Source organism: Triturus cristatus, chromosome 6 (genome assembly GCF_964204655.1).
Source record: "Triturus cristatus chromosome 6, aTriCri1.1, whole genome shotgun sequence".
Classification (NCBI taxonomy): Eukaryota; Metazoa; Chordata; class Amphibia; order Caudata; family Salamandridae; genus Triturus; species Triturus cristatus.
This window is the reverse complement of record NC_140589.1, coordinates 519,008,979-519,034,676: the sequence shown is the minus strand read 5'-3', so window position 1 is coordinate 519,034,676 and position 25,698 is coordinate 519,008,979. Positions and strand designations below refer to the sequence as shown.

Genomic DNA, 25,698 nt, shown 5'->3' with positions numbered 1-25,698 from the left:
AGGTTGGGTAGGCTTTGGCATACGAAGGGGTTTGATAAATGGGACTTGATTGGCATTTCCAGGGTTGGAGATATGCTGATTAAGGATAGGGTGAAGTCCTTTGAAGAGTTGCAGAAGGAGTATGAGTTGGGGGCGTCTGAGTTTTTCCGATATGTTCAGGTGCGTCATGCCCTGCGGTCAGTCCTTGTGGAGGGTGAGAGGGTGCCTGAGTCCTCTCCTTTGGAGGACCGGATCCTTGATGGCCATATGCCGGAGAGCACGATCTCGCTCATCTACAAGAAGCTGATAAATGTTCGGGCTGATTTGCTACTGGGACTGCGGGACCAGTGGACTAGGGACGGACTCGAGTTGGATGATGAGGACTGGCAGTCTGCTGTTTCCTCTCCTAAGGAGGTTGCGATCCCGTCGCGTCTGAGGCTGGTGCAGCTTAAGATCCTGCATCGAGTGTATGTGACGGGGCCGCGGCTGGTCCATATGGGATTCTCTGAAGAAGGCCTATGTAGGAGGGGATGCGGTATGGTGGGTACTTTCCTACATATCATCTGGGAGTGTGGTGTCATCACGGAATTTTGGAGGCGAGTTCATGCGGTGATGGGGGAGGTGACGGGCATTGCTATGCAGCCGGAAGCGCGGTGTTGTCTCCTGAATGTCTGGGGACCCACTGACCATGATGAGGCACAAACCCAGTGGGTGACCCTGGGTAACATGATTGCTAAGAGGGACATCGCGCGCTTGTGGGGTTCCGGGGGGCCCCCCACGTTAACTGCGTGGAAAGAAAATATGGACTGGAGTATGCTCAGGGAGAAGACAGTATATTGCGCCAGAGGCCGTCTTCGGAAGTGGCATGCCATCTGGGGGCGGTGGAATCAATACAGGGGGGGGAATATGTCTTGCCCCTGATCTGGATCCCCCCGAGGAACAGCTTTCTCCTTGACCTTCTTTCCAGCTCAGTATGCAGATGTGATGTTTAATTGACTTCTTGGGCCTCTGCTTTTCCCCCTTTTTCCTCTTATCATAGTACTGTGACAGTTAGACGACTGGGGTCCGGCTCCCCCTGAGGGGCTATCACCGTGGGCATTCAGTTCTGTTGCCTTGCTGGGGTTTGTTGTGTGTTTGTAATTATTAAAAATGGAACCTTCTCACTGCTCCTTCAATGTACTGTGGACGATTCTCTATACTCTCCTAATGAAGCTGCCGAACCTCCGGGTTGTCGGCTGAATAGCTGTGTCCAGATTTTTGAAGAAATAAAGGTTTTTAAAAAAAAAAAAAAAATATTCAGATTCCCGTATCCCCCAGTTTCTGTGCCTGGCTGATACATTACTTGTCAAACTAACATAGGCTGGCAAGCAACCACGTATATGTTGGAAGATTCTGCAGACACCGTATAAGCAAGGGGGCTTGACAGCACCTCATTTTAAAGTCCATTACTACGTTGCACAGGCCCATTTCGCCCCTCAATAGTTCCACAATTACAGGCAGGTCCCACATCATCACCTAGAATAGGGACTGGCGGCTCCATGGAACTGTAGTAATGAATACACCTATCTGCCTGCATGAGATTCATAGGGTGGATTGTACCATGTGGGCCTGGTAACGCTTGGCGCAATTATGTGGCACTGATATATTACACTCGCACATCAAATTAATGAACAACCCAACGCTGAGCGTTACCAATGGACTAGCGACTATAAGATTACTACTGGACAGACAACACATTGGGAGACCTCTACATAAATGGTCAAGTTATATCGCTAGACACCTACTTGCTCAAGTGAACGACCACTCCTCTAGATGTGCTTACATACCACAGACGAAGGGAAATCAGTAAAAGAGACCTTTCTGCAAAGCCCCCGTAGTGGCAACCTCTTAGCTTAGTTGCTGCAGTCCCAGTAACTAAGCATACGATAACTCTAAGGTACACGTTGACTATTGCTGACATGCCGGAAATAGAAGTCCGATACTGAGACGATTGGTCCAGAGACCTGACGACCACAATTACAGACTCCCAGTGCTGTCAACATACCAAAGAGTTATCAATAAATGCGAGACACCGCCTCACACTATATTTATCTATATCAACTTTACTGTACACCAGGGCTTTAAGTGGGATGCAAATATTGAAGGGTCTCTCAAAGGGCATGGCTGGTTGAAATTAAGGCATGGCTTAAAAACAGGAAGGCTCAAAATCTGTGCTTAACGTAGTGTGCCGCCTAACTGATATTTTTCTGTTTCTGCCATTGTATTCAGATAACGCAACAAGTAACATTATACCTACAACAAGCCTGGACTATTGGCTTTGTCAAGTGGTTGTTAGCTGCATAGGAAGAAAAAGCAACAACTACGGCTTCGTTGTTATAACATTGAAAATGCTTCAGTTCTGAAATGATGAGACTGTGAAAGAGCTGTAAGGAATCTCTGTGAAGTGACATCAAAGCCAGTCAAGGGTTGTACTGCTGCTGAGTTAATAATGTTTTTCCAGCCTGAAGGAGAGGACAGAAATGGAGAGCCTGATATTGGCCCCTTCTCAGCAGCTGCTTTTTAGAACTGCCTGTGCTGAGCACCGGCAGGACCCGGCCCACTTAAAGCCCTGCTGTACACCATTTAAACTAAACCGATAAGTGGGAGGGGCAACACTAACTGCGACAGATGTTCCTCACCAGAGGCAGGATTTAATCACCTATCGTGGCGCTGCTCATCTGTCGCCCACTTTCGGCACGACCTGGCACAAATGCCAAATGATATGAGTGGGCTGACCTTGCCAGTAGACCCAATGTTGGCGCTGCTGGGCTATGTAAATACTGTGCCCAAAACGAGTGAAAAATTGGTGGGCTTGGCCTTGTTATTGGGCAAGAGACGAGTGGCAATGTGCTTGAGCAGAAGGACGTCTCACTAAGCGAGGGAATGGCTTACCGACTTGGACGGACCAATACACTATAAGATTTCTACTGCATGCTGCTTTCCCAGGCTTCTCGACCCAGGGATATCTGGGATCCCATACGTGTGTACCTCGCAGTTCATGCCACTTATGGTTCCTCAGACTCAGAGACCTCTTGATGGATCACAATTGTTAACACATAATATGCATTTGTCACCACAACGTAAATGGCACCCACATACATAAGATGGACAAAATGCGATGGTACAAATATGACAACCTGCCTGGCTGATGTTGAAATGTTATGAAAAATATATGACATGTAAATGCGATTTTATTCTTTGCTTAATGTGGGAAGCGCTCAATAAATGAGGCTTTAAAAAAAAGGATTATCCTCTTTCCTGTAGCCAGCCCACGCTCTATCGCGGTCGGTCTGAACTTGTGAATTTACCCTGGTTTAGCAAGATCAGATAACTTCCAGTGACGCTCTGTGATTTTAGGCGCTATACTTACCAGAAGCCTTTAAAATTGCATGTCTCAAGTTGTATTAATTGGATTGTTTTCGTTTTGGTCTCATTTTATGTATTACATTTTACTTTGTTTTTCTACATTGGTGTGGCATTTTTGTGTTCATGTTTTCACTTTTTCACGATTTGTGTTCTGCATAAATACTTTACAATTACCTCTAAGTTTAGTCTGTTTGTTTTTGTGCCAAGCTGCCAGAGGGATAAGCACAGGTATATTTAGTGATTTTGTGACTTTTTTTTTTAGTTCACCCTCACAGGGATTGTGGTTGTTGCTTGAGGAGGGTCTTCAACCCCGTCAACCTGAAACCTAATTTCTCACATTAAGGATATACATAGTTACTTGGTCCCAGCACTTTTAAAGCATTTGTGTGGTAAGCCCAGACCTTATTCAGAAGGAAGTAATAGATACTTAGCTAGATTTGTGATGTTTATCCAGAGGTGAGTTGCATAGAATATTGATATTAAATCTGCACCAAAGGGTTTGCGAGTTACACCCTAATTAAATTTGCAAGGTTCGGTTAGAGAATTATATTGAATGTGGCTGGACCAGCAAGAATGACAGACAGTCAAATACCTACACTGAGCAACAGAAAGAAATGCACAGCCTAGTTGTGCCTTGACCACAACCTGCAAGCTGTTTAGGCCCGCTCAATGCATGCAAAAGCATGAATGTACTCTTTTCTTCAGTACCCCCTGAGACATGGGGTTCAGTAATGTAAAGCATGATCTAACTTTGTATTTTCTTCATTTCTTTTGTAGGGAAAAAAGTATGATTGGGATGCAGACACACAGGGCCTGATCCTTGGTTCCTTTTTCTATGGATACATCCTGACACAGATACCAGGAGGATATTTAGCCCGTAAATTTGGTGGAAAGCATCTCATGGGCTTTGGAATTCTTGGCACAGCTGTGTTCACTCTTCTCACCCCGTTAGCTGCGGAACTGGGGGTTGGATATCTTATAGCAGTCAGAGCATTGGAAGGTCTTGGAGAGGTACAAAGTTACTATTTTCATGTTATGTAAATGCTATTCAAGTTGTAAGTCACAAATTTAACAATTAGACTTTCACTAACGCCCCATCATGCAATTGGATCAAATCGCATGCTGGCATGCAAAACATCTCATCCTCCCATTCCTAACCCCTAAGCAAATCTGCTGCTAGCAAGCCAACAGAAACCTGGCTTCTAAACGGACACCATCCACACATCCTACTCCGCAAAACAATGACCTGCATGAAAACCAGAGCCATCCATAAATGCAATTCACCTTTAGTGCATACATTTTTGTTTGTGCGCTATACAAATATGAAGTGACTTCATCTTCGAACATAATATATTAGGAAATATACTATATGTTATAGCACTAACTTTTTAGGCCTGGCTTAACAGCCCAACTGTAGCTCTTCCATATGTGATCAACAGAAAAAGAGTTTCATGGAGCAATCAGGTGTGTGGAATTTAATAAAATACCTACATGTCCATGGGGCAGGTTGCTTCATAAATCTACATGTCCTGTAACAAAATCCACTTGTCCCTTCGGTGCCATGTAGTGCGGCGACAAATTATGGCAGCAATCTCATTATATAACCGCTCCGATATAGCCTCTCTGATTATGCCAGGGCTCATACCATAGTAGTGTTTGAATACTAGCAAACCCCTTATGTTGCCAAGTTTCCGCAGATCTACATACTGGGGCTGCAGGTAATGGTAAGTAATAGTTCCAGGGTTATAATGCCCTTTTGAGTGTGCAAACCTGCATATTTTAAGGGTTTTCAACAACTCTTCTCTAATCTTTTCACATACTGAGAAATGTTGGAAATTTACTCCTCACAATGGCAGACGTAAACCTCCTTCCAGAGTTGGTGAAAAAGTGATTGGAGGGAAAGTAAACTTGCAAATATTTTCTAGGAGTACTATTTCTTTCCCTACTTCTGTAAATTCTTGTGTATTCACAAAAGCCAAATAGCTGCATTTCATGCAAGGACAAATACCACAGGTGCACTTTTGAGACTTTCTTTAATAATTGGGCCCCTAATTTGGTCTGGCGTTAAATTTGACCTTTTGAGTTTATTAAAATTCCATCTCTCTTTCTCTGTATTGGCTGGCTTCACTGTGAGTAACATCATTCTGCTCCTTCACAAGGAACATATCGGCACACAAAGTAGTTTTGTTCCGTGCCAGTAACTACTATGGCAGCGTGTGCTTTTTGAGACCAAAACTATTTCTGCTTTTGCCAATGTATGCTATAATGGTGAGTGCCTGACAGCTCCCACACCAGTAAGCTTTTAAAAAAAAACATGCCAAAACAAGTCACACATTGACAAAACTAAAAAGCTGAACAACAATTTCAGACCTTCTGGCTTTGCCAATGATTGTTTATTTTATGTTTCCCATCATCTTATTGAAAGTGGTTACACTGATCTTCCATTATGAATATTTTTGGGAAATACTAGCATGCATCAACACATGTTACTAAACGATGCTGCAAAGAAATGGTACCTGAAATTATACAGTAGTTTAGCTAAATGTTTTTTTTCTTGCTTTCATTTTTTTATGAACATTTTATTTTTAAAGCAAAGAATCATGAGTCTTGCTTTCAATATTTGCATTTAATCAGAGAGCATTCTTGGGAGCATTATATATAGCCTCATATTGCTAAACTTTGAAAACATGTGTACACATTTTTATACTGGAACCACTGTCAGTAGTGCAGTCAGAGCTTACAACATTTACTTAGAGCGCTCACCCTAATAATAAAGGCTTTCAATTAATGAACCATAAATATAAGTTTGCACAGCATTAACATATGAACACAAATATTACCTTAAGTGCAGACAGTGCCCTTCCCTGAGCCATAATGTGGTACTGCAAACTGGCAGACAAAGAGTTTGTGCTGCAGGAGGTTGGGCCTACTTGTCCCAACGACAAAATGCACATGAAAACTTGTTGCTCTTGACCCTAAACAATTGTCCTGGGTTTCGGGCTATAGGAATTCCACATCCCTGAGCAATACTGGGGAGGAGCTTTGGCTCCTGCAACATGTTGATTCTCTTAAGTACAGCATTTTATTGGGCTAAATTTGTGTGCTCCTGCTGAAGAAGAGGGCTTAGAGTAGAATGTTTGCCTAGTTGCAAAGCTTATTCTCAATACAAGGCCATCAATTGCTTATGGTGACAAGCCAAGGGTGAAATTTGTCAGATGCCATAGGTCTGTAATTATGAAAGGTTACTACTAAGATAGTAGTACTGACTTAATTATTGTGAAAAGCATATGTTAAAGTCAGTAGGCCTGTAAGGGCGGATTGTTGTTAGACTATGGTAAAGGTTTACACACACATTTTGTTACATGGACTCTGACATATTGGGATTTCTGGTTGGCTAGGGCATGTGCATAAGCCAGGCAGAAACCACCACTCTAGTCAGTGCAAGGGAGTTGCACACTGAAGATAACCCCTGCTCACCCACTTGGTAGCTTGGCAGAGCAGTCAGGCTTTTCCCAGAGGCAATGTGTAAAGCATTTGCGCAACACACTCGCACTGCAGCGACATACTAGGCACACCACAAAAGAGACTCCACACAAGATCCTATAAAAATAGCCTTTGTATTATCCATTAAACACATTAGAACACATCACATATATACACTGTGCCACCAGGCACTTGTCATGACTTTACAGGGATTATGTACACCACAGGGCCAATCAGGCCACTGTCATAGCATCACAACTCACAGTTAGGTAAGACAAGCAGTAACTACTGGTAATAATGCACTTAGCACGAAGCATTAGGCATAAACACAAAACTGGTACTTAGCATAGCACATTATGCATAGACACACCTTAGTAGTGCACCCCAGTAAACACTTATAGTAGTGCACATCTCATAAACACATCATGCCCCTCTTAGACATATGTAGGTCACCCTTACTGAACATATAGGGTACAGCCCAGACAATGTAATCCCAACACTCAGGGCCTTGCGCCTCAAAGCCTCCACTGATGGGGCATTTTACTCCTGTGCCGCTATTTAGGAAATGCAGAACTCTTGGGGAAATCCTGTCCCCTTTGGGACCCGGGGTTCTCCGTTGGGGGCTCACCTCAAGCTTCTCAAAACAACAATGCCCCCGATATAGGAGACCAAAGGAGGGAGGCACCTGCACTGCTCCTGCGCAGCGGGAGCTTTCTTCTCCCCAAAGGTAGGTCCCCGCGACTCCTCACTTGCCCGAGTCGCCTCCTCTCCGTATGGCCACCCCAGCGACTTCCTCGTGGGGAAACCGTGGCCCGGATAGGTTCCGCTGTGGCTTTCTCCCCGGCAGCGCACTTTGGGCTGCACCCTAGATGTTCAGTAAGGGTGACCTGCATATGCCTAGGTGGGGCATGATGTGTTTATGAGATGTGCACTACTATAAGTGTTTACTGGGGTGCACTTCCAACCTTTTTCCCTCTTCCATCCCTCCGCCCTCTTCCTCAATCCAAATAACTGACTAATATCCACCACTCAAATTACTTTCATATTTCACAATACTAATTCACCACTAATCCTTTGAGGGTTCCGGAGTAGCATGGTACTCACCGAAAAAAAGCGCTTCAACACCCCATCAGGGTTAACAACCTTTTTCCCTATTCTATCCCGCTGCTATTCTTCTGAATCCAAATAACTGACACCTATCCACCACTCAAATTACTTTCATATTTCACTATACTAATTCAACATTAATCCTTTTTGGGTTCCGGAGCAGCGAGCTACTCGCCGAAAAAGAGCTTTGACGCCTCTTCAGGGGTAGTAAGCGCTGTATAAATGGAATTACAATACAGTACAATACAATATTGTCATAATAGGCAAGAAATGTGGTGTTAGTCAACCTCTCTGACAAACCGTGGGGTAGAGGATTTGCACTGTGAGAAGCACTATTTTGCCCACTTAGGAGGGGGGAGTATATTTTTTTGCCAACTATAAGTGTCTGCAAATTTTCAGTTTTACAACTGTATGCCAGTGATTGCCTTGAAGGAAACCTATGTTCAGTACAGCAGGCTTGAGTTAGCTATAGTGACAAGGGTGTGATAAAAGCTATACACCAGATTGGTTCATTGGAACAAGGTAAGCCAGATGCCATGTCTGGTCTGTTTGAGTAGTTACAACAAAGGCAGCCATCCTATGTTACATATTATTTAAAGCATGTATTAATGCCAGTATGCCTTTAAGGGTGAATTGGTATGATGCTGTGTTGAAGCTTATAGACATGTATTTTGTTATATGGAATCTCACAAATTACCATAGAATGCAAAAACGTTGGTTACTCTTTCTGACAAACGGTTGTGGTTGAAGATTTACATTATGGGATTGCTTATTAGGCTCATTCAGGGGTGATGTATATTGTTTTACCAACTGTAATATTTTGTACATAGTTTGTAGGAGAGTGGCATCGACTGCATAGTTGCCCCCAACTTTTTGCTGATGTTTTTGCTGTTTTATGACTCTAGCCAGGATGTGGCCCTGCTATCCAGGAACCCAGCCTATCTGTTTCCTCTGATAAACGATGTGAGTACCCTAGGTACAAACCAATTGGATGCTGAGGATGCCCTGACAGTCCCTTGTAGATGGTACCCTAGGTACCCAGGGCATGGGTCCCTCAGTAGGCCTACCAGGGCTGCAGCACTTATTGTGCCACCCTGGGACAGCCATACAAACTGACACCACCAGACCACTACTGTAGTCTGGGTAAGGTGGTGCTAGCACCCCTTACAGGGATATAGGTACCCTATATCCCACCCCATTACAACACATATACTCTCATAGGTCACCCCTATAGCAGGCCTTGCTAATCCTACAAGGCAGGGTGCTGAGGTATGTGTGAGGGGGGACCCCTACATGAGTAGGGCTTCTCTGCAACCTTCGTAAAATCATTGCTGGGATGTTTGTAGTGTAGCCATACCATATACTCTTAACCGCATTATAAGTCTATCGCGATAACTTGAGAATGGCTACACAGAACCATATTGTGTTTGGTGTCAAACATGTAGGAATCATACCCCCAGTCCAGCCATGGGCATGAGGGTACGATTCCCCCCTGCTAGAGGGGCGATATGGGAAAAGCGGCAGAATTTAGACACCAATTTAAAAGTGCACAAGTAGTACAAAATGGCTACTGCCCGCCACCTACACGACCCTGGCTGGCTGTTGCTGGGGAAAATCCCAGCCTCGCCAGCTGGACAATAGGGCTCCTGTGGCAGGGAGGTGCTAGCATCTCCCCAGACAGGATAATGTGGATTGGAACAGGGTGGGTGCGCCAAATGTCCTTTCAGAGTTGCACGTAGGCAGCTACAGCGCCTGCATTCTGCATACACCGCTTGGAACCGGTTCAGGGGCATCCTGCCCCTTGCCCAGGCGGGAAACACACAAAGGGGAGAGGGTGTAGCCACCCTTTCCCGCCTCACCACTCATTGGTGGACACTACTCTGGACACTCCCCTAATCTTGGGGATAAAGGTGAATAACGTGGCCCCCTGAGCCTCAGATTACTCTTGAACTTTACAGTCTTGACCTTCGACTTGCTGCTGCCCAGCTGACGGAAGAAATCTCCCTTGGGGTAAAGGAGTTACCCCCCTGCTTGGAAGGCACCTGAAACACTGCAAGTGACCTGGTTGGAACCTCGCTGCTCCTACGGACTTCGACGACTTCCAGCACCCTTGAGGTGGGTTTCCTAAGCGTCCCAGAGGCCAGTGAGCATGCTCAGCGAACCTGAGTACCGTGGACCGCGTGGGTGCCGAGATTCCCAATACCCCAGGACACCGGCCTCCTCTTGCGTAGCACACGATCCTGACCAGTGGGGAAGTTGTGCTTTGGCCCATTATTGAGCCAACCACCAAGCAGCATTTGTGCCAAAGACCAGCGCCCTAGCCCCCTCTGGTGGCCCGTGGGCTCCCTTTTACGCACTCCATTTTGCTGCCTTCCGCGGTCCCTTGTCTCTCGACTTGTGGGCCCTAGCGGAGGACAATCTCGACAACTAAGAGTTCCCCTGGTTGCTCCAGGCCTGCTCTACAGTCTCTCCAAAGGAGACCTCTCACAGACCTCGTGGGTCTGCACCAGTAGCTGATTTGTTCATCTTGCGTGGGTTGCGGTTGCCAAGGCTTAGTGGATCCATTCCGGACACTAACACCGCAGCGACCCTCATCCGACGTGGGACAGTCGCTCTCCAGAAGCTGGCCTTCCTTGAAGCCTCCCGGAACCCGTGGCTGCAGATCCAAGCTACACTTCTTTCCACTTGAAGCACCCGACATTGAAGGGCTCTTTGCTTTGAGCTCCCTGGTCACTGTGCCGTGACCCAGACTCTGTCCCCTCTGCTTTCAGGTTCTTCTCTACAACTTCTACAACTTCAATCTTCACGGCATCATCGACGCTTTTGGCTAGCAGCACTTTTTAACATTTTCCCATTGAAAATCAGCCCGCGACCCGACATCGAAAATGACCTATGCACCCGGCTTCCCTGGGGCAGGTAACAGTGGTACCTCGGTACTCTCATGGTAGTGGGCTCCTCAAAAGCTTAAGTCTAAAGTTTTAACTTTGTACTCCTGCTAGAAGTGACTTTAATCTGTGTAAATCAAACCGCGACATTCTCCATAGGCTTTAATAGAGATCCCGATAGCAGCTATTTCCACTGCACGCGATCCCGTGGGTCCCCTTCCTCATAACCTGGGGTGGATTCTTTTTGATAAACAAATTTTTATTGTGTTTTGCGGCATAAAAAACAGTATCAAGAGGAAGATACAGCAGTGCATTGAACAAGGCATCAGTAACTGCATTTGGATAAGCATCAATAAACCATTGCAAAGACCCTCCCCCATCCTCCGTCCCCACCCCCCGCGCCCCCACCCTTCAAATCATGCCCCCCAGCCACTTCCCCCATATCTTGCGGAATTTTTTGGGGCAGCCTCGCGCAGCACATAACGACCGCTCCTGGGCCGCACACCAGTCCACCCCTCTACTCCAGGTAGCCACTCTGGGTGGGTCCGGTTGTGACCATACTGCCGCTATGTCTCTCTTAGCCACCATGAGGGCAGTGGTGAGGAAGTACTTTTCGTTACGGGATCCGTCGATCCCATCCATGATGCCCAGCAGGGCCATTCTAGGCTCATGGGGAACCTCCCAACCCAAGACCTCCGCTAGCTCAGTTTCAATCGCTGCCCAGTAATCGTGTAGACGGGAACAAGACCACACCATGTGGAAAAAATCTGCCGGAGCCACCCCACACCGGGTGCAGGAGGCGTCCACGCGGAGACCCGCCCGGTACAGGCGGTCTGGGGTCAGATAGGCGGTGTGTAGGTAGTAGATTTGGATGAGCCGCAGCCTAGCGGAGGTGGTAAGCGACCGAGGGCCCATAAGGGCGTCCCTCCAGTCCGCCTCGTCCAGGGGTCCCACCCAGGCCTCCCATCGCTGTTTGAGCCCGCTCCAGTCCACCGGGGAATTGTTAATCAGGGATTTGTAAATGCGGGATATACCCCCCTTTCCCAGATACCCCAGCATCACCTGAGCTTCAGGTGGGCTATGGGGAGGCAGTCTGGAGTCTAGAGGGACGTGAGCCCGGACCGCGTGGCGCAGTTGAAGGTAGCGGTAGAATTGGGAGGGCCGCAGCGAGAAGCGGGTCTGAAGCTCTTGGAAGGAACACATGCGGCTCCCACGCCATAAGTCGCCCAGACAGGAGATACCAAGAAGATCCCACTGCCGAAAGCCCGCCAATCCCACCACCTCCCGCAGCCAGGTCCCGTGCCAAAGCGGAGTGAGTTGTGTGGACGTCCCCGACCATCTAGTGTGCCGCAGTGCCGCGCGCCACGCGAGGAAAGGAGCCCGCACGACGTCGGGGAGTGATAGGGGGACCGTTGTGCCATAGAGCATGTTTTGGATGGAGGAGAACCCAAGGCCTTGCACCTCGAGACGGTAAGCCGGGTCGCCCCAGCCTCCCGAGAACCAGTCATGGATCACCAGTAACTGGGTGGCCAGGTAATAAAGATATAGATTGGTCATGCTCAGACCGCCATCATAGGAGGGGACCCTGCATCGATCCAAGGCCAGCCGAGGCCTACCGCCGCCCCAGAGGAATTTGGTCACCATTTTATCCAGGTCTCGGAACCACGGGCGCGGAAAAGGGCATGGAGTATTTTGTAGTATGTAAAGAAATTTGGGGAGGATCATCATCTTGTATAGAGCGACTCTCCCTAGCGGATTCAATGGGAGGGACTGCCACCGGAGCATGTCTGACCTGGCTTACCGTCTCGAGGTGCAAGGCCTTGGGTTCTCCTCCATCCAAAACATGCTCTATGGCACAACGGTCCCCCTATCACTCCCCGACGTCGTGCGGGCTCCTTTCCTCGCGTGGCGCGCGGCACTGCGGCACACTAGATGGTCGGGGACGTCCACACAACTCACTCCGCTTTGGCACGGGACCTGGCTGCGGGAGGTGGTGGGATTGGCGGGCTTTCGGCAGTGGGATCTTCTTGGTATCTCCTGTCTGGGCGACTTATGGCGTGGGAGCCGCATGTGTTCCTTCCAAGAGCTTCAGACCCGCTTCTCGCTGCGGCCCTCCCAATTCTACCGCTACCTTCAACTGCGCCACGCGGTCCGGGCTCACGTCCCTCTAGACTCCAGACTGCCTCCCCATAGCCCACCTGAAGCTCAGGTGATGCTGGGGTATCTGGGAAAGGGGGGTATATCCCGCATTTACAAATCCCTGATTAACAATTCCCCGGTGGACTGGAGCGGGCTCAAACAGCGATGGGAGGCCTGGGTGGGACCCCTGGACGAGGCGGACTGGAGGGACGCCCTTATGGGCCCTCGGTCGCTTACCACCTCCGCTAGGCTGCGGCTCATCCAAATCTACTACCTACACACCGCCTATCTGACCCCAGACCGCCTGTACCGGGCGGGTCTCCGCGTGGACGCCTCCTGCACCCGGTGTGGGGTGGCTCCGGCAGATTTTTTCCACATGGTGTGGTCTTGTTCCCGTCTACACGATTACTGGGCAGCGATTGAAACTGAGCTAGCGGAGGTCTTGGGTTGGGAGGTTCCCCATGAGCCTAGAATGGCCCTGCTGGGCATCATGGATGGGATCGACGGATCCCGTAACGAAAAGTACTTCCTCACCACTGCCCTCATGGTGGCTAAGAGAGACATAGCGGCAGTATGGTCACAACCGGACCCACCCAGAGTGGCTACCTGGAGTAGAGGGGTGGACTGGTGTGCGGCCCAGGAGCGGTCGTTATGTGCTGCGCGAGGCTGCCCCAAAAAATTCCGCAAGATATGGGGGAAGTGGCTGGGGGGCATGATTTGAAGGGTGGGGGCGCGGGGGGTGGGGACGGAGGATGGGGGAGGGTGGGAGGGTCTTTGCAATGGTTTATTGATGCTTATCCAAATGCAGTTACTGATGCCTTGTTCAATGCACTGCTGTATCTTCCTCTTGATACTGTTTTTTATGCCGCAAAACACAATAAAAATTTGTTTATCAAAAAAAAGAAGCAGTTCTAGAGCTGGGACGTAGGCATCTAGGGGGTGATACCGGTTTTTCATGAATTTTTGTGGTGGTGGACTCAACCACCCCTTCTGGAATCCCCACAATTCGTAGGTTGCTCCTCTGTACACTGTTTTCTATGTCCTCTACTTGTTCCTCCATTATTTTGGATGTATTCAGGTGGGTGTTCTTGTACTGCATTTTTCAGGTCAGATACCCGTTCTCCACCTGAGAAACCATTCCCCACCTCACGCAAATCCTATCGTAAAAAACCCACTTCCACACCTACTTTACCAATTTTGGTTTCTAGGAGTGTATAGGAGGCTTGAGTGTCCTGGAGGATGACATCCATATTGCATGGGCCCGAGGGCGTTGAGCCCCTGCCACCTGCCCCTCCCTGAGATCAGATGTTTTTTTTCCCCATGCCATTCCAGTTTGAACCCAGCCACATTTATTGATCTTTGCCTGGGTCTGGGAAGAAGAAGGCCTGTAATGCCCCATGGCATTGAGGCCACGGTAGTTCAGGCATTTCACCAGCCTAACCGTCCACACCAGTGCCCAGCAGATCAAGAATTGGGAACCCAGCAAAGGGGCAGGCTGAAGAGAAACTAACTTCTCTGCTGCACTAGGTTAGGCCCTCTAGGATATAACAGGAGATCGTTAAACCCCTTGCTCACTTACATCACCTCAAACTCGTATGTGGGTAGCACGGGCAGCCAGGGACCTTTTTAAGGGGTCAACCAGTGTGGGAGGGTTCTGCAGGTGAAGATAGGGAAACAGGATGTAGTGTACACTCTCAGCAGTGGGTTCTTCCTTACCGTGCAACAGAGTTCCTGAAGTACACTAGGGGGCACTTTGCCGTGGGTGGTAGGAAGCTCCATTCCACCAACCTCCCAACTGCCCCCGGGGGCTAACAAAGCTCGTGAGCTGGGAGTCCGATCCCACAGCACGCCCCACTGAGGAGATTCCTGTGGTTAACCATGTGGCGCAGTGTGCCTGGATAGAGGCCGCCACAGCCCCTCCTGACTGCACTCACCAGGCTATCAGCCCGACTGTGCTTCTGCTCCGATGTTGGGCATACCGGAGATCCTCCTCATCTCCCAGAACTACAGGGTTCAAAATATTTGTAGAATGTTGAAAACAGGTATTTGTGACTGACCCACATGTAGTTTGCCTGTGGTGCAAAGGCTGCAATGAATGTACCTTCATCCATCCCAAGGACATTCAAAACTCAGACAAAAACCTCCAGTATGCCATTAGTTTGGATACCTTCCCAGGCACTGAACTAGTTTCTCTCCTGGCACTGCCACCGAAGACAATGCTTCCTTTTGCTTCCTTTGTGATGGTTGTGAGAAGGGTAAGCAGAGGTTTTCGATATCTGGCTTCTTACTCAGAAAGTTAAGACCTACGTCTTGACTGAGTTGCTTCAGGCTGGGCAAACCAGTTCTGTGCGTCTTGTTCCATTCAGTGAGGTTCTTACCAATAAACCTTTGGGAACCTATGACAAGACGCCATAGCAGATCACCAGGCCCTACAGTCCTACGCAAAAACAACAATTGATGGACAGACGGCTGCACAATGTCATACATCTCACCCCAGTACAGAGATCCGGGCCCAAATCTATCCTTTTTTGCTCCCCATGCAATTCCAGTTTGAACCCAGCCATATGCAAATCATTCTTGACCCTGCACCCACTGGGAACAGTCCAGCCCGAACTGCCAGGCCAGGTCCTCCCTGGACTGGAAACAAGCATCCTAGGACCGGTTTCGGGGTTTCACCCCTCATCAGCTAGGATAGCTTGACTCCAGTGGCATGGAGAGCACAGGACCCATATCTGGGCATACCCATCCTACTCAGGGTGACAAATGCAAAAACATCAATTGATGGACAGAATGCAGCACAATGTCATATATTCACCCTAGTACAGAGATCTGGGCCTAAATCAATTGTTTTATTGCTCCCCATGCCATTGCAGTATGAACCCAGCCTTATGCAAATCAGTCTTGACCCTGCGCCCAGTGGTAACAGTCCAGCCCAAACTGCCTGGCCCTAAGTTGGCAGGGTATGTCCAGACGTGGGTCCCTTGCTCACTTTGTCACTGGATTCAAGCTAGACTGGCTGATGAAGGGTGTTACACAGAAACCAGTCCCAGGATGCTTGTTTCCGGTTCAGGGAAGACCTGGCTTGGCAGTTCGGGCTGGACTGTTCCCATGAGGCACAGGGTCAAGACTGATTTGCATATAGCTGGGTCTGAACTGAGGTGGCGAAGTGAGCTAAAGAATGATGATGGATTCAACCCAGATCTGTGACTGAGGGTGAGTGTCTGAAAAGTTTCAGCTCTCCTTGTGTTTCCTATAGTCCTACCCCAGGCGCCCCAGATTTTCTTACTCTGCAACCTAGGCCTAAAACCCTTATTTCGGCCACCAATGTAAATTGTTTGCCACTGCTCTCCCTGACTTGGAATCGAGACGGATAGAAACGTTTGGTAGGAGAATTTTCTCAACAAGTTTAGCCCTTCACTGCGTCTTAGGCCGCTACTCTCACACAACCTGCATAGGCCATGCTTTTGGCACCTGTGCATTGCTTGGAAGGCAGGCCTGGATACAATCAACCAGGGTTTTAGCGGAGGTCCAAGCATCCCTATGGGCATACCCTTGAATGTTTCTAGACTGTTCAGAAAAAAACTGACACCGTGATTTATGTGATTCAAAGGTAGTTGTTTCACATCTTGATTCTTGGGGTTATTGTCCCAGCCAGACAATTCCACCAACAGTATAGAAAGTTTACGTGCTACTCCAGAAGTCTTGCTTACTGGCAGCATTGAAATGCTGAGTGGGTTCAGCAGCAAACACAGCCTATTCAGGGCATAATGGCAAGAGTGACCATTTGGTCCAGCAGCGATTCTTCCTCCCATCTTGCAGATGTTCCCAAGCCACCTATATTGGTCATTTCAGGCCCACAACCAGCCAGTTGGGGGCAAGATACATTAATTCATCCCCAGCCGTAAGTCCATCACGTCAGATCAGTGAGTTTTACAAATTGTTCAAAGGGGCTACACCCTGCCCTACACTTTGTCCCAAAACCTTAATTCAGCCATACCAGAGGAATTTTCAGCAGCCCACATCCCTATCCTGATGAAGAAGTCCATCTCCTGATGTCCAAAGGTGGCATTGAGGTGTCCTGGAATTGTAGATGGGCAAGAGGAGGTATTTGTGCTAATTCCTCATAAAGAAGAAAGATAGAGACCTCCAGTCCATACTGAACCTCTGGCCATTAAATGCCTTTCACAACAGGGACACATTCAGAATGCTCACTGTGGCTCCGATCATGTCTCCTCTGGATCTAGGTGACCGGACTTGTACATATATTTTCATATATTTTTCCTTCAGTCCCACATATGCTATCAGTGGGTCACCGTTGGTTAGGAACACTTCCTACTTGCTGTGTTGCCCTCTGGCCTTACATCGACCAATTGGTGTTTATGAAAGTAATGGCAGTGGTCGCAACTCATCTTAGGGGGTCGAGAATATATATATTTTTCTGTACCTTGACAGTTGACAGCTGGTCCCTTTAGAGGCTATTCTGGACATGGTAGTGTTCCAGGTTTTTCCTTCACCATAGCAAGTCTGGCTATTGAGGAAATGATCTAGATGTTTCAGGCTCTGTCCTCAGGCTTCTTGGACTCCTGGCCTTGTGCATTCTCTTCTCCCCATACACCGTATGGTGTGTGCCGACCCTGCAATGGAACCTAAGTTCTCAATGGTTCCAGCACAGGGGTTGCCTCTACAGTGCAGTTCAGATTTCAAAAGAGATAGCTCAGCACCTCATGTTGTGGCAGACAAGCTCAAGCCTGGCCTGTGACCGGCTACTCTCCCTTTCCCATCCAGACTTCATGGTTTTGATGGATGTATTAATGCTCTGCTTTCTAGTTCATCTGGGAAAGGTGGAGATAATAGGCCTCTGATCTCCAGAAGAGAGCCATCTCCGCATCTAACTTTTGTAGCTATGGGCAATCTGTCTGACCCTTAAAGCATTTCTAATGGCAATCCAGGGAAAGCTGGTGAATGCTCTGACAAATAAGACAATTGTCATGTGGTGCTAAAGAAAGCAGGGTAGAGTGGTGTCCTGGATCCTGTGCCACGAGATTCTATTCCTCTGGAGGTGGCTGGACCAGCAGAGGATCTTTTCAGCAGCCAGCTGCCTATCCGATTCCCTGAATGCCAGGGCAGGCGAGTTGAGCAGTCATTGGCTGGTGGACCATAAGTAGAGTCCCCATCCCAAGGGGGCACAGAGTATCGTTGGTCAGTGGGCATGCCCTGCTTATATCTGCCTATCATTGTCAAGAAAGCAGTGTCATAGCTTCTGTGCACTGGAATTTCCTTCAAAATGGTCTCTGGGAGATGTATTTTTTCGCAAATGAGTGGCAGGTCTCTTGTGTGCGTTGCTGCCGCTGCCTCTCCTTCGATTTGTGAGGAAAGCCAAACTGACCAGCAGAAAGTCATCTTCATAGCCCTGAACTGGGCTAGCATAAAAGTTCCTGAGCATTTATCCCCCGATATGGGTTCCTTCTTCGGTCCTACATCCAAATCTCTGCAACCTATACCTTCATGCATGGAGATTAAGCAATGCAGTTAAAATCTTTTGACCTGCTGCCTGAAGTGGTGGAGGTATTTTTATGCAGCCAGAGACCTGTATACGAAGTTTGTATATTCTGGGGACTACTAAGAGCTTGTGGGGTACATCATCTCGTCCCTCTGCAGGGCAGACTTTCTGATTGCTTGATTTGTTATTGGACCAGCATGACCTTACAGTGTGCACTGTTAAGGATTACAGGCTGGCATTTCAGCCTTTTTTAGGTTTACTTCATCAACCATCTGTCTGCTGCATGTTTCCTCCAAACAAATTTGTTATGCCTCAAATCGAACTAACTCTATACCTTAGGTTTCTTATTTGCACACCATTCAGGCCTATACACGTTTTTTTGTTAAGACTTCTGATACTCAAGAATGTCTTTCTTATCCCCATCACTTCGGTACATTTGGTGTGAGTTAACACCAGGCAGTCTCTGAGCAACCTCCCTACACCACTCTACTCGGACAAGTTGGAGCTGAGGACATGGGCTGCCTTCCTGCAGAAGGTGGTATCAGCCTTCCACAGTGGTCAATCGATTGCCCGTCTGACATTTTTCTGCCCTACCGCAGCCCTGAAAAGAGAAGTAGTGGCTCCATTGGCTTGACCTTAAGAGGGCTTTGAGCTTTTGAGCTTCTACATTGACTGTACGAGAGACCATTGTGTGGATGATCAGCTTGTGGGGTTCACTGGGACTAAGAAAGGCAAGGTGATGCAAAAGATAACTCTCACCGAGTCGATAGTGCTCTGCATTAAAATATGTTGTGTGCTGGCTAATATGGAACCACTAGAAGACCCATGGGATCATTCCACCAGTATAATGGTTGCTACAGCACTATTAGCAAGAGTTGGAGGTGGTGGTGCTGGTTCTGGATCTCTGCCAGGCTATGATGTGGGTCTCGGTCCACATGTTCACGAAACACTACTGCCTTTATAGTCCGGTCGAATTGCTTGCTCTCTCCTGCAAGACTTCCTAATTTGACTCTACCCCGCAGACCCTCCGCCTGCTGAGAGGGGGCAGGGGGAACCACTGTGCTATCTTTTCTAAAGGTGAGCAATCTGTGGTTAGAAGAACAAGTTACTTACCTTCAATAATTCACTTCTCTGGTGGATATTGTATAACCACTGATCCCTCATTGCCCTCCACCTCCCCTTTCTTTTGTGTTGTCACTTTAACATCATAATAAGATTCCAAGTTAGCTTTTGGCACGCTGCCATCTGCATTTTGTTCAAAATGCCCTATGTCTAAAGGTGCCGTAAGGAGAAATATAAAAAAACTGTCTTATTTGCAAATTAAAAGAGTTTTAAAAAAAAAACTGTCTTCAATGTGCAGCATTGGTGTCAATAGGCATTACTCTGCTGCATCACTTTCGGAGGTTGAGAAGCCACTGCTAAGCCGTACGGTGTGATCTACCAGTGCGAAGGAAAAATTGCTTTAAAAAAATCTCTGGATCCTGTCTGGAGCTTGGAATAGTCTAAAAGTGAAGGATCTACAATTAGAGTGTCTACCAGAAAGTATGTAACTTGTTTATCACTTTCAGTGTACCATTAGATCACCCAATGTAAGGGGGAACACATGACCTAAAATTGCAGGGCTATGGCCTAGGCAGTGTCCCACTTATTAAATATATGGCGTCAGTCACTATAAGGACCCGAACAGGGCCCCTCGCTCCAGTTGGGGATTATGTACATGCCATAGGCACTGTAATGTCGCACTCATGAGGTAATGGGTGCGTCACTCGGGTCCCAAGATCAATCATGCTCCGGCCGGAGAGGTGTTTGGATTATTCCCCTAATGTAATGTAATCAGTTGGAGTTGCCTTAGGTCATGTGATCTCAGTATTAATAAACAGGCCCCGCAGATGTGATGTCAGTCAGCGCGCGTACGGGGAAGCTAGCAGACCGTAACACAGGCTCCGTGTAATTATTCATTGCACTGTCCCCCACGTGTTCACTCATGGTCCCTCACCACATCGGCCCAAGTGTCCGGCTGAGGACAAAACAACTGGCGAAGAGGGTGGGCGTGCCCCGCTCTCCTGCGCTGTGGCGGCCGCGCTCGGAGGCTCCGCGCTACGTGGTGCTCGAGCCGCAGCTGCACGTCACGCACTCAGCCCTCACGAAGGTGTGGCCGGGACCGCCAGAATACTCATCGGAGGCAACGCTCTGGACAAGAGCCACAGAACTGCGGTCCCCGGCACATCAGCAAGCACGGTGAGACCCGTATTGGCCCCGCACAGCCTCACTTAGACCCGCGGACATGACACAAGTCGGCTGCGCGCGCATGCACATTTGCTCCTGCATACAGCCTGTAGTCCCTTGAGTTCTCCACAGACGACACGACCTGGACCCCAGCTCCCCACGTGGGCAGGTGGAAGTGTGAGGGTGCACTGCTCACACTGCGCAGTGCGCTACTCTGCCGGTGGGACACGAGAAAGGAATAGGCTGGCCAGTGCTGCTGCGAGTGGCAATCCAGCATACGCAAGCAGTGCAATTGCCGGGCCTGTACCTTGAAACTACAGTCTGAGGGAGATACGGGTACTGTGTCACACCAAGGGGCGCCGCCGGGTTTCAGTGCCCCCTAGTGTTAAGGGTACTGCACCGCAGAGATCCTGCAGTTACATAACGCCATGCAGGAATCAGGAAAAAACCTGCTGTGCAACGTTCCCGTGCTAAATGAAAAGAAAGCAGAAACATTAGTCCAATAATATCATGAACAAATCAAAACAGCAGAAACTATAATGCAAGATGACAAGAGATATGGTACGTATCTGTTGCTGGAGCAGCGAGCCAAGAAACCTTTCCAGGGGTCAAAACCATTGTGATTGGTTAGAGACTGGTGTTGACTGTTTTTCCCAAATTCCATTGTAAATGTAGTCCATGGAGTTTGCGTTGAGGTACTGGAAAAAATAAACAAACTACAACATAATCCTCACCTCCGTTCTGACATGGAAATTGGTTAGAGGATCCGTCAGAAAGAGTGTTGCGAAAGTAAGTAACCTTTTGATCACCTTCGGTGTACCTTTAGATCACCGATCATAGTTTACAGCTCTGTTGGTGAGCAATAGGCAAACAAGTAGAGCGTGTGTTGATGATCTTGTGACATGAGTCATTGCTCAGGAAAACATACTAGATCTGTCAGTTGAAAATGATGAGCAGACAGTCATATAACCATTTCACCTGGTTTTTCCACCCTACACCCATGTATATGCCCCCTCAATATACACAATTCCATGCACATTTTTAATTGTAACATAGCTCTTCATACTGACACTGTGACTGTGTTTAGTACAGAGTATATATTCACAAACATTTAATGAATGTGAAAGAAACTTGAGCATTGGGGATACTAATTTTGGTTATCAGTTATCCTGTATTTATTTTCCTTTGAATTGACCATTGATGTAGTCTTGATGATTTTTTTATACCCTTATGCTTCAGACCCGTTCGTCCTATTCCTTCCTTTGTAAGCAGTCAAGTTTCACTCAAAGTTGTGATTATGAGGCAAGGCTTTTGATATGCATTCTGCAAAATGTTCTGCTTCCTGTTAAACATTGACATGATTTGAGAACATCAAGGGAAAGGAGTTGTAAAATTCTTTATTTTCTTTCTAGGGTGTTACCTTCCCTGCCATGCATGCTATGTGGTCCTCTTGGGCACCACCGCTTGAACGCAGCAGACTACTTAGTCTTTCTTATGCAGGTGAGATATAGTGCTTTATTATATGATTTATTTAAAAATGTATAAGCATTGTATTGCAGTTGCTTTTATATAGAGCTCAAAACGCCTGACGAGGTGCTGAATCACATTTGCGGGCGGCTACTAAGCTTCTCAATGAGAGTCCTTCGGAAAGAGCATGTATTTGACATGTGGTCTGTATGGATAGTGTTTGAATATTGCATTTCAGGACCACTATTTCGCTTTCATTGTGTGTTGTCACTGCACCCTGGTGTGAGTGAGAAGTGACGAGAACTGAGAGGTAGGACACTTAAGCACTAAAAGGTGATATAATAAGGGGTACAAATGTATGAGTTCAGTGTGGCTCACCTTAAAAATGTTTTGATGCCACCATGCATGTAGGGCAGGGACTGCTGAAGCCATGTTGAATCAAGAGTCAAACTGTACCTATCCATGGGTGTAGCAGAGAAGTGTGGGAAAAAGCATTGTTGTGCGTAAGTCTACCATCGGGTCTTTGGAGAGGTCTCTATCATACAGCTGAAACCATGTGAAATAGTGAGTGTAAGAAACTGATCGTAGTTTTTTCCCTTTTTCTTAAAGATCTTTATTTACAATTTTTATCATAAAATAACATGTAATTAAACATAGCATAATTTGATACCATATTCTAATCAGTGTTCACAGTTCAGTGTACTAATTTAACATTGTATAGTAAAAATACAGGTAGACAATAAAAGATGGGTATAAATTACTATCTATGATTTATTCCACTCTGTATATCTCTCGTGCCGTGACTTATTACAGCTCCATCCACCCCAAGCATGCTTGTCATATGCGATGAACCATCTGTTTGGTCACTTAATTGTGTGTTTCGGGTATTTGAATTCTCCACCAAGAGAGTGACCATTTTTTTCCGAATCCCTTCCTGTAATCTCATCCATTCACCCCTCTCACACACGCATTTCTTCCAGGCAGGTTGGCAATCCAGGATTGCTATCTATGGACTATAGGGGCGAGCTAATGTGTAGCAATCCTTCTCTTGGCAGTCCCAGCGCAGCAAATTTATTCTTGATTTTTCAGTTCTTCCTGGGCCTAGGTATTAATCCCAGGAGGCATTGCTTTACTGTAACACAGAGCTTTAAGGCAGTTATCTGACAGAGTGTAGTCATTACCTGTTAGCAATTGGGTTTCTGGTTGGCAAAGGTATGCACCCTGTCCAAGCAGGAACCACAATCCTAATCAGGGTAAGCTAGATACACACTGAAAGATAACCTGTGCTCACCCTTTGGAAGCTTGGCACTGAGCAATCAGGCTTTTCCAAAGAGAGCAATTTGTCAAGTATTTTGTGCCGCACACACACAGTAACCCAATAAAAACACAATAAAAAGACTAAACACTGGTTTAGAAAAACAGTCAACAATTTTATGAGTAAAACAAGACCAAAATGACTAAACTCCAATAAGTAGAACCGGAGTTATGAATTTTTAAATTAAAATATAGAGTCATAAAGCGCCAACTGGGGACATTTGGTCACGCTTGACTGGGTCAAATCTAAAATGCAGGCTGACCGCGATGGAGCGCGGGTCAGATACAGGGACCAGCCTTGGCCCACTGAGAAAAGTACCTTGGATGAAGGATGCCTCGACGTTGAAGACCTGATGTGAGGAGCAGAGGAAGAGATGCATAGTCATCGACCCCTTGGGTGTAGGCAGTGTGTGGGTTCTGATCCACGCAGTTGGAGAAGCTTCATCAGTGTACCCCTTTGTGATGCAGGCACTATGTCGTCGTCGAGTCGCACACTCATCAAAGCAAAGTCCTCGAGTAATAATTCTCGGAGAGGATGCGTCGGTTCCAATCAGCGCAGTAGAGACAATGTGTTGATTCTGCTGGGTCAACACAGAAAACTCACTTCCAAAGGCCCAAGCCTGGGTTGGCACCATTTGGCAGATTGTGACTCATAGATGGCAGAGTCCAGGTACTGATGCAGGGCTGCAGGAAGTCTTTGATGTCCCTGAGACTTCAAAACGGGGCAAGCCAGCAAGCCCTTGGAGTCATTCTGGATTCAAGTGAGATGGTTCCAGTCCTTTTCTGAAGCAGGGCATAGGGTAGCAGGGCAGCAGAGCAGTAAAGTAGTTCTTCCAGAGCAGAAGTCCAGCAGAGTGGTCGTCCTTGTAGCAGCACAGCAGTCCTTCCTCCTGGCAGAGTACTTCACAGGTCCAGTAGTGTCTGATTTGGTGGGGTCAGAGCCCCAGTACTTCTACCAAGTTGTGCCTTTGAAGTGGGGGTGACTTCAAAGAAGCGTTGTTGAAGTGCACAGAAACCCTTTCTTCCCAGCCCTGGCTCCAGACTATCAGTAGAGGGTAATCAACCCTTTGCATGGAGACAGGGCACTGCCTATTAAAGTGTAAGTGTCAGATTCTTCCAGAACAGAAAGAGCCATTAGAATGCAGACGAGTACTCAGACACACCTAACCTTCCTGTGTTTGTGGCTCTCTAAAGGGAATGAAGGAAGTGTAGCTGTCACCCAACCAGACGTGCATTGCAGACCGCCTTCAGGCACACAGAGCTGTGAGAGCAGAGAAATATTCACTTTCTAAAAGTGCCACGTTAAAAATAATAATGTTAAATCCATCTTTATCAGTAAAGAGGATTTATCATTACCATTCCAAAGATATAAAACATTTCTGAGCTACTCCTTTTTTTAAAAAAAAAAAAAAGGAATTACTGCTTAAAAGTGTATTTAGGAATTCCCAATATTAACTTATGAAAGGAGCAGGCCTCACAGTAGTGAAAAAACACACATTTAGGTGTTTTTCTCTACCAGGACATGCAAAACTTAAAAGTACCTTTTCCTTACACAGCACCCTGCCCTATGGGCTACATAGGGCCTACGTTTTGTGACTTATGTGTAATAAAAGGGCTGCAGATCCACTAGTAGCATTTAATTTACAGGTATATGATGTACCTCTTTACAAGGGACTTACAAGTAAATTATGCTGACGGGGGGCTTAATAAAAAGCATCAATCATGGGTTTATACAGGATGATGGCGGATTAAAGATGGGCCCAACGTTGAGTAAGCTGAAAGCGCATCAGTTTCCACAGCCATCTTGTCCACGACTCCCTCAATATTTATGTTTTGGGGAAAAAATTGTTGATGAATTAAGCGATGTATTCAGCAATTTTGATGCATCAAGCTGTTTTTTTATAAACTGGGCTCCTAACCTTAACTTTAAAAGCGTCCTAATTATTTAGAGGGGATTTATCAGCAGAACATTTATGAGTGAAAAATGAATCCTTAAACTTATTCAATGCAATCATATCAACATTCATTCATCTGCTCAAAGATTTATTCATCATTGAAGGACCTTGCAAATAGCATGACCGCAGCATGGGCAGGAATGTAGATGGAAAGGATGTATGGCAACATAGCTTAATCATTAAATCTTGCAAAATAATGTGCGTTTTTATATAATGTAAACTGTTCAGTTGACCCTGT

The 25,698-nt window shown here is 47.1% G+C and overlaps 1 protein-coding gene across 3 annotated transcripts in view; it reads left to right on the top strand.

Annotated features, from left to right (window-relative positions):
* SLC17A5 (solute carrier family 17 member 5) overlaps positions 1–25,698 on the top strand; it is a 651,091-nt gene that overhangs the window by 168,886 nt on the left and 456,507 nt on the right. For all 3 annotated transcript variants that reach the window (XR_014962977.1, XM_085610951.1, XM_085610950.1), the window contains exons 3-4: positions 4,162–4,395; positions 22,137–22,224. Coding sequence is in view for 2 of the 3 variants with exons in the window: in XM_085610951.1 (XP_085467077.1) it covers positions 4,162–4,395; positions 22,137–22,224 (322 nt within the window). In the remaining variant the exon portion in view is untranslated. The remainder of the gene's footprint in view (positions 1–4,161; positions 4,396–22,136; positions 22,225–25,698) is intronic.